This window comes from Petaurus breviceps, unplaced genomic scaffold (assembly GCF_028583685.1).
Source record: "Petaurus breviceps papuanus isolate PSGF00001 unplaced genomic scaffold, PetGlider_PUasm1.0 90842, whole genome shotgun sequence".
In the NCBI taxonomy this organism is placed as follows: Eukaryota; Metazoa; Chordata; class Mammalia; order Diprotodontia; family Petauridae; genus Petaurus; species Petaurus breviceps.
This window is the reverse complement of record NW_027187358.1, coordinates 12,741,005-12,750,797: the sequence shown is the minus strand read 5'-3', so window position 1 is coordinate 12,750,797 and position 9,793 is coordinate 12,741,005. Positions and strand designations below refer to the sequence as shown.

The following is a 9,793-nucleotide window of genomic DNA, read 5'->3' as shown; positions in this document are numbered from 1 at the left end:
TGATTTCAGACGCTTACCCACTGTGTGACCCTGGACACTTAACTGCCGCCTGCATAAAATTGGAGAAGGAAATGGTGAACCACTCCGTATTTGCCAAGAAAACCCCATGGTTTTTGGTCCATGGGGTCATGAAGAGTTGGACATGACTAAATGACTGAACAATACATATTAGCAACAATAGCATAAATATAAAATGAATAGATACAAATGCATAAAAAATGAAAGGAAAGAGAGATATAGTACAATCACTTAAAGAGATGTCAAGGTCAAGTCAGGATGATTTTTAAGGATCAGATAGACCTAAACAAGTTTGTATGCAGCAAGGAAAGAGCCAGTCAGTATGGACAGATTGAGCGTGGGGGGACAGATGGACTGATCAATGGATCAAGCAACTAGAAAGATGGGAGAAGAGGAGATTGAGGGCATGAGTGTAAGTGTTGACATTAGTAAGTAGAAGGGACACATTCTTCACCAACAAGAGTAAAATAGGAGGGAAGGACAAGCTATAAAGACATTCTGAGTTATGGAACAGAGGAAAGGAGAGAATTTGCCATTGTTAGCCTTGTTTTCTAAGTAAAGTAGGAAACAACTGTATTTAATGAATAGAATGGGTGGAAAGACAGCAAGGGACTTTGAAGAGAGAAAGGAATGTTTGGAAAAGCCACAGAGGACAATGGGATAGGAAGTCAATCAAAGAGGAATAAAAGCTTTTTATGCAGTAGTCAGGAGCCCAGTCAGCATGACCCTACATAAGTGTTTAGCAGCTTAGGAGTATGAAGAGAGAAGGCAGATGGTAGCGGTAAACTAGACTTGAAGATTGGCAAGTTGTGAACGCTAGGCAGTTGGACAAGAGAGTAAGGGGATCAAGGGTGGAAGACAAGTGTATTACAGTAGAACTGGCCTAATGCAGAGTTAAGACCATAAAGGGAGGAAAGTGAATCCAGAGCAGTGGTAAGAGTCTGAGAGAATACAGAGTAATGAGGCAGTGTGGTTCAACAGAGAATGCTGAACATGGAGTCCTATGATTGAGTCCAAATCCTGGCTCTTCCATTTACTACCTATATTACCTTGGACAAATAAGTTATTTAGCAGTTTTCTCATCTGCAAAATATATTAGATGCTATCTAAGGTTCCTTCCGGTCCTAGATCTATGATACTATAACTGGAGATTGTAGTGAGAACAAAGAATAAGCTTAGGTAGAGAGAGAGGGAAATGTAGATAGATCATAGGATTAAAAAGATAGGATCATGAACTCAGATCTGAAAGGTACCTTGGGTACCATCTAGTCTAAACTCAAAATTTCATATTGAAGTAAATCAAGGCCTAGAGAGGCTATGGGTCTTGCCCAATGTCACAAAGCTATCAACCAGAGAGGCTGGTATTGAAACCCAAGTCTTCAGCCTCTAAATCTAGCACTCCTTTGACTATACCACACCTGAAGGATGATTGCAATCAGACAGAATTTCTGAGTTCGGCCGGCTTACGGAGCCTGAAAAGGCTCAGGCATGGCGGCCACAGCGGAGGGCGTCCCTGCAGCCCAGCGGGAGGGTCTGAGTTGAGACGATGCCATGGTGGAGACGGCCGAGGAGGCCACAGAGCCCGCCGAGGCGGACATCACAGAGCTGTGCCAGGACATGTTCTCCAAAATGGCCATGTACCTGACAGGCGAGCTGACAGCCACCAGTGAAGATTACAAACTTCTAGAAAATATGAACAAACTGACTAGCTTGAAGTACCTAGAAATGAAAGATATTGCAGTAAACATAAGTAGAAACCTAAAGGACTTAAACCAGAAATATGCCGCCCTTCAGCCTTATCTGGATCAGATCACTTTAATTGAGGAGCAGGTAGCTGCTCTTGAGCAGGCAGCTTACAAGCTGGATGCATATTCAAAGAAACTGGAAGCAAAGTACAAGAAGCTAGAAAGGCGATGAAAGGATTCCTTAGCACAAAGACTGAAACTACAAGAATGTTTTATAAGAAATATGTGGATGGGACTTTATCGATAGGCTTCAGTTCCCAAAAGGGAGTGGTGCTGCTGACCCAAGGAGAATCCCAGCCTCGCCTCTGGCTGGATGTGTAGCTCTGGCCACCCCCATGTTTTCCTCAACCTGTCCCCCTGGAACCTCATCTTAGCGTGTGCTTCCTTGTGTGCCCTGGACCAAGGCTCAGAAATCAGGATCAACCCCGTCTGGAGCAGACACAGATGAGAGGCTCTAGGCTCCCTGTCTCCTCCCTTGCCCCACCCCCCTCATAACCTGTTCTTCAGCTTAAATAATAAATGCCAACATATGAAAAAAAAAAAAGAATTTCTGAGTTCAATACCATGGAGGTAGCACTATGATGTACAATGCTAAGATTTAACTATGCTCATCCCTTTGGGTGGCAGAGACAGATGGAGTGAAGCCCTGGGTTATGAGTTGAGGGAGTTGATGAGAAAAGATGTTCAAGGGCACATCAACATATATCTTGATCTAGGTATGAGAATCAGTGATTGAGATAGAAAGGCTATGAGCATAGCACTGAACTTACTGAAGAGGGCAAATGACTTTTAAGTCAGTTGACACCAGCAACAATGATCTGGGCTGAATGATATGAACTGGTATAATGGACCTCAAAGGAGAAGGGGTTGCTGGGTGATGATGAAGGAAGAAAGAAGATCTAGATGTGGAGACGGGGAGTCAAGAGTACGCCAACTACCCCACTGCTCCCACTGATTGAAGAGACATAAAAGAGGGAGCAAGCAGAGCCAGAAAGAACAGCCAGAGATGAAGCATCTTCTGTAAAGACCTAGCTTCCATGAGCGTTCACCAGGAAATGAAGAGTGAGATGAAGAGGTCTAAGGCCTTGGTCCTGGATGGGTGCTTGGTCATACACAACCTGCTATATGAAACCCCTAGTTGTATATGACATCCTATGGGCAAGAAAACTGACATCTATGTGATCGATGGTTTTGAGGTGTTCACATTTGTCTCAGATAACTCTGTGCCCCAGAGCACAGGAGGAGCTGCTTTCAAATGTTGCAGGAGATTCCAGATTGAATGGCCTCCAAACTCCCTCCCAGAGGAGGCCAGCATTGGGACCCTGCCTTCTCCGGTCCAGTAATGATATAAAAGAAGACATAGATAAAAAGCCAGGGACAATTCCCATCTACCTGGTAGTAGTAATTTGGTAGTAATGGAAAGCTAAAATATTGCTTTCCCAGATGATTCATGGTACTAGGCATTCACAGTTACCACCCATCAATGGATCCCAGGACAGTAGGTTCTTGGGCTGCCAACACAGTTCATCTTCCACCAACGGGGTAAAGTCAGCCTAGTTAGCAACAAGGCACTCTGAGGAAAGACCAAAGGTTCCACATGCCAGGTGATACCAAGCACTGCTACCACACTGGCCACTACCTACCCTCAAACTTTGGTAGAGATGGTCTAGTACCCCAAGCCTAAGAGCCACTGAAATAGGAGCTCCTCCTAGGACTATCAGCTCTCCTTTCAGGCTAAACCTCACAGTCATCATTCAGGGGCAACAGTCCCTCTGAAGAAGTAGCTTCACATCCTTGCCATGATCAATACCAAATACTAACAGAGAGGGTAACTAGCATAACTAAAGTAGCAAGGTACCCCGATTGGGAAACAGGAAGCAGTGTGGGCCAGGAATGTTAAACTATGACTACCACTTGCTCTCAAAACCAGTTGTAGATAGTCAAGTATCCTGAGCCCAAGAGTGCCATGAATAACAACACCCCCTAGGCTACCAGCCCTGCTTCCTGACTGGGTCCTACAATCATCATCCAAGAAAGCAATCCTCATGGAGACAAATGATGTAGCCCCCACCTCTTCAGCATTCATAGCTACTGAAGATTCAGTGAAGGACATTCTCAGTTCCAAAGTCTTTAACACTGTCAAATGGCTCAACATCTGAAATGGTTTTTATCAAGGAAAATAATACTAAAGAAGATGAATTACCATCTACTCAGTCACTCTACCCTTAGAATCATAGGGTTTTTCCATATGACTGCCTCTTAAACCTCCTTTATATGCATCACCCCCTATTATAATGTGAGCTCCTTGGGAACAGGAACTTTATTTTCCATTTGAATCCCCAATAATTAGTATAGTGCTTTACACATAGTACACAAGCTTAATAAATACTTTTCTATTCATTAATTCATCCATTCATTCATCCTCTGGAAGTGGCCAGGTCTAAGAAGTACTCATTCTTACTGGCTACCATCCAACTGAAAAAAGAAAAGTTTGGAGTTTCTGCTTTTCTGTTGGTTTTTAACTTCCTTCAGTGTTTTAGAATATAAATATCATAGATTGGAGGTACATTTGAAATAATGTGCAAAGATTGCCTTAAACACCCTCTGTCCATTAAGAGTTAGAAAATATCTAATTTCATAGCAGAAAAGGTCAGAGTGGCAGAAATATTCATGGGCATTTTAAAGAAGAAAAACTCTAGACATAATTCAGGAAGTGGAAATAACAAACCCAGAGATTAAAGCCTAGACAAATTGCAGTTTATTAAATATGTCATTTATTACTTAGATGTCTTAAATTCATGTGTGAGCCCAGGGGCCTCAGAATCTGCCTGTGGCAACAAAAATGGACCATTGAAATTAAAATTTGATGATGAAAGTTCAAAATCTCCTTTTACCTAAAACAAAAAAGGTTATATAGACCCAAACTCAGGAATGGCAATAAGATCATTAGTCAGTAGACAAAGAGTTGGGGGTCAGTAAGCCAGATAGACCATAAAGTCCAAGGTCAATGTCAGTCAGTGCCTTCCTTTGTGCCTGAAATAAATATTATCAAGATAGATCTCTCTAATTTAGAACAATGATAAAGCTTCATGGGGACAAATATGAAGAAATTCAACACTTAAGTTTAAAAAAATCAGTTTCACAAATGCAGGATAGGGAGGCAACACTAGATCAGAGCTCATTTGGGAGGGGAAAGATCTTATCTTTTAATTGACCATATACTTAATAGCAATCAACAGTATATGAGAGTTAAAAAGGCAAATACTCTCCTAAGCTACATTGAAAATCATGTGTCCAAATAATTATAGGACATTATAGGGTTATTGGTGATAGAGACAGCTAGATGGTTGTTGTGAGGAGTAAAAAAAAGATAATATTTTTAAGGCACTTTGCTTACGAAATTCAGCATGCTATACAATAAAAAAAAATTGCTAGCCCTGATATAATGCTTTAAGATTTGCAAAATGACTTACAAATATCATCTCTATTTCTTCTCACAACAATAGAAAGTAGTCACTATTATTGACTCTTTTACAGATGAGAAAACTGGGACAGTGAGAAGTTAAGTGACTTGCTCAGTATCACACATTAGTCTGTGATTATTTAGTAATTTAGTAAATATTATTTAGCAATTAGTAAGTTACCTGAGACTGAATTTCAACTCCGGTCTGTCTCACTCCAGACCCAGTACTCTATCCATTGTGATACCTAGCTGTCTCTGATTATTATTATGATGATTATCCAAATTACTTTCATACTTTATTTTCATCATAGCATGAAGGAATACCCAGCACCACATTTTAGCGCCATTTAAGCTAGAGCACATCTAGAAGGAGGTAATTAAGATGGTGGAAGGACTAGCTCTCACTATATAACTCAATTCAATAAACATTTATTTTGTGCCAGGCAGTCTGCTAAGGTCTGGTAATACAAATAAGAAAAAGACAGTCCGTGGTCTCGAGAAGCTTATAATCAAATGGAGAAAAGTAATACCCAAAAGAAAGTTTACAAGATGAGGGGGGAAAGAAGAGGGGGTGCAAAGAAGTTCTCAGTGAGATGGGCGAAGGGAGAATGCTGATTACAGTGGAACCAAATACAGAAGTGAAGCTGGTAGGAAATAGTTGGACTGTGAATTATAAAAGGACACTTTGGGAGGAGTTTTCTGCTCTACCCTCTAGTCTTACTAACAGAAAACAGAGTACAAAGACAGAAGACAGAACCCTACTAAGGGAACTGATAAAGTGTGAGTACCAGAACTGATGCAATCTTCCAGGATGATGATGATCCTAGAGATTTCCTCCATAAGAGGTTCAAATGAAGAAACTGGACATGTTTAACTGTGAGAAGAGAAAACTAAGAGCCTGGATGGGTTGCCTTTTAAGTATCTGAAGGGTATCATCTAGAATCAATAAATAAACATTAAATGCCTACTATCTGTCAGGCATTATGCTAAGCCCTGGGGATACAAAAAGAGGCAAAAAGCCCTTGCCCTCAAGGAGCTTACAATCAAATGGGGGAGTCAACATGCAAACAAATATATGCAAAGCAAGCTATGTACAGGATAAACAGGAAATCATTAACAGAGAAGGCACTAGAATTAAGAAGGATTGGGGAAAGGCTTCCTGTACTTAAAGGAAGTGGAAGAGGTCAATACTGGAGTGGAGGAGGGAGAGCATTCCAGGCATAGAGAAAAGTTCAAAAAAATGCCCAGAGAAGAGTGATGGAATGTCTTGTTCATGGAACATCCTGGAGGCCAGTGTCACTAGATCAAAGAGTACATGTCAGAGATGAAGATGTAAGACGACTGGAAAGATAGTAGGTTATAATAGCTACATTATGATGTGCTTTGAATGCCAAACAGAGAACTTTGTATTTGCTTTTAGAGGCAATAGAAAGTCACTGGAGTTTATTGAGTGGGGCCAATGGGTGACAAGATCAGATCTAGAAGAATTGCCCACTAATTCTGGGTGGGCACCAGAGGCAGAATGATTAGTGGGTAGAAGCTGTTGAGAAGCAGATGTGGTCTCAACAGTCAGGAAAAAAATTTCCTTCTAGTTAGAACTGCCCCAAAGTGAAATGAGCTACATCCTGATCTAGTGAGTTCTCTCTAACTGGAGATGATTCAAGTGGAGGCTGAGTGACCAAGTGGACATGTCTTAGGAGTACTTCTTAGTCAGGCACAAGTTGGATGAGATACCCTCTCACATCACTTTAGACAATGAAATTCTGTGATTCTTTTTTTTTTAATTAAAAAATATTTTAATTTTTTCTTAATTTTTTAAAATTCTGTGATTCTTGATCATATGTGTGACAATTCTCTGGATGTCCCCTCCTATCAAAGAACATAGCAGCAAAGCACAGAAAAGCCTCAGGGGAAAAGCAACCAAGATTTCTGGCAACTGCCCAGATCAGTTCACTGTCACAAGATCTCTCCTCATTCTTCACACTTGTTCTTTCACCCAACACCTGCAGAAGTGAGTTTCCACTGACCCAGGTGCCTTATTTGATATGCTTTTCCTCAAATAGACCCAAGTTAATTAACACCTCAGCAGGCTTAAGACTTTAGGTAAAGCTTGTGGAGAGAGGCTGTTCTGCTTAAAAAGAAAAATGAGAAAGGGCAAACTCTGGGAAGTGAATGGGGTACAGCAAGTTAGGAATAAAGGAAAAGGAAGGAAAGAAAAGACAGCAGGTCCTCTCCCCACACCCTCCTCTTAGAATCAAAACCTCCTTTTCAGAATTCTTTGGCCAGTATCTGAACTCAAATTTCCCTCCTCTACATCTATTATGCCGAAGTGATCTCTGGTGATTTCTGGTCTTTCAATCTCCCACCCTCAAAGGCCTGATCACCCTGTGCTAGGTTCAAGTCTAGCATCTCTGACAACCATTCAACATAACAACAATTTGATTCCCAGAAGCCTGGGAAAATATGCTAAAATTGGTTTAATGGAGCCTTTCCCGAAAGCAGGTTTTTCTTGGGGGCACTTTTCTTGAAGAGAATCTAAGAGACAGAACACAGTACCTGGGGAGAGAGTAGACAAACAGTGCTACCAAAAGAACAGATCTCAGAAAAGTGGGGCTGAGGAACCAGATGACAAATTTAATCTACTTCATTCACTGCTAGTCTGACAACTGGCTAGCCCCATAAGTCTTGACCTTGAAGACCAGTCTCTGTCCCTGGCTTTGACTTTTTTTGTTTTAGTGACTTCTGCATTCTCAAGTCTTTCTTAGCAAATGGAGCAATTGTTGTTTCCTTGGGAAACTGATATCTGTGGGGAATATTTAATACATTGCCTTGCTGAATTGGAGCCAATACAATCCTATTCCGATGGTTTATCAAATTGATTTGGCTATAGCTCAGATTCATTTGATAGTTCAGATTCAAACACTGAGTTATTTGTATGAGAATGATTCTGTTCCATTACCCACAGTTCTATAGATAGTAAATTGCCTTTTTATCCCAACTGGGATCATGAAAGAAAGGTCTTCTAACCATCTGTCAGTGTAGTGTACACCAGATATGTGCTTTCACTTATGGAAATGATTGACCTGTAATAACATCTTTGCTGGGAGAAACAGAAATTGTTCAAATCCAATTTGTGGCACTGACTATAACATAGTTTATTAAATGAGGTAGGGAGCAAATTTTAACTCTTGCCTCTCCTGACCCAGCAAGGCATCCATCCCTTAATCAACTACTGTCTCCTATTCTGTTTCCCATCCCAGAACCAAGAGGCTCTCCATGAGCTAATATGCTGTTAACAGAGTGTTTTGAAATCCCAGAATGTGAGATGAGGGGTGGATCCTTTCAGCACTCAAATTCTCAAAAGCAGTTGCTGCCATAATTTCAGTTATGTTGAGATATTTTCCAATAAAATACTTTAAAGCACTTCATACCTTTGCCCCAAACTAGTTTACCATCCTTATTATACATCATTCCCCTTCTCCTATTCAATGATCCAGTCAAACTGGTCTTCCCCATTCCTCACATGTGATACTCCATCTATTGTCTCTGTGTCTTTGCACTAGTCAAACTGCAATGCCTGAAAAGCTCCCCCTCCTCACTTCTGCCTCAAAGAATGCCTCTCTTCAAGATGAAACTCAAGCATTGTTTTCTACATGAAGCTTTTCACGTCCTTCCAAAAGCTAATGACTTCCTTCACAAATATAAACTATATATTCACAAATATTTTTTTAAGCAATCAGGGTTAAGTAACTCGCTCAAGGTTACACGGCCAGTTATTTCTGGGTGTGGTGCTAAGTATCTGAGCCCGGATTTGATCTCCAGGTCATCCTGACACTGGAGCCGGTGCTCTTACTTGCTGAGCCACCTGGCTGCCCCTAAGCAATTGGGGTTAAGTAACTTGCTCAAGGTTACATGGCCAGGTGTTTCTGGGTGGATGCTAAGTGTCTGAGCCCAGATTCGATCCCCAGGTCATCCTAACACTGGGACCGGTGCTCTTACTCGCTGTGCTACCTGGCTGCCCCATATTCACAAATATTAATATAAAGAGACAAATATAAAACACTTTTAACTGCTTTATATTTATTTTCTTTCTATTTATTCTGTCTAAAACATGTATTTCTTGACTTTCATAGAGGCAATTAGGTGATCCTGTAGTCAGAAAGACCAGAGTTCAAATCCAGCCTCAGACACTTATTAGCTATGTGAGGTACTCACAAAGTGATGTGAAGAGAAAGATAAAACTTTATTTGTTTCCCAGTAAGATGAGAGTTTCAGAAGTAATTTGGAGCCTAATCAATAGGTCTCTTGCAGAGTCTGAGCAAACATTGCATAAGGGTCAAAGGGTGCGGATTAATGTGTATCTAGAGATAAAATATGAGAACTAAATTGTAAGCAAAAATCATCTGAAGTACTGGAAACAGCTACAGGTGCTAATAGGTATCATCACTCCATAGCAGATGGTATTACACCTTAGCAGGTCCAAAAGTTTAGATTAGGATTATTTTTCAGAAAGCACCTATGAAGAGAGAGAGAGAGAGAGAGAGAGAGAGAGAGAGAGAGAGAGAGA

At 40.9% G+C, this 9,793-nt stretch overlaps 2 protein-coding genes across 2 annotated transcripts in view; both read left to right on the top strand.

The window, feature by feature from the left end:
• FSHR (follicle stimulating hormone receptor) overlaps positions 1 to 9,793 on the top strand; it is a 260,865-nt gene that overhangs the window by 223,507 nt on the left and 27,565 nt on the right. The window lies entirely within an intron of this gene.
• Positions 1,472 to 2,310, top strand: LOC138148824 (biogenesis of lysosome-related organelles complex 1 subunit 2-like). Its single transcript, XM_069071673.1, has one exon. The coding sequence runs from the start codon at positions 1,570 to 1,572 to the stop codon at positions 1,933 to 1,935; it is 366 nt and encodes a 121-aa protein (XP_068927774.1). The 5' UTR covers positions 1,472 to 1,569; the 3' UTR covers positions 1,936 to 2,310.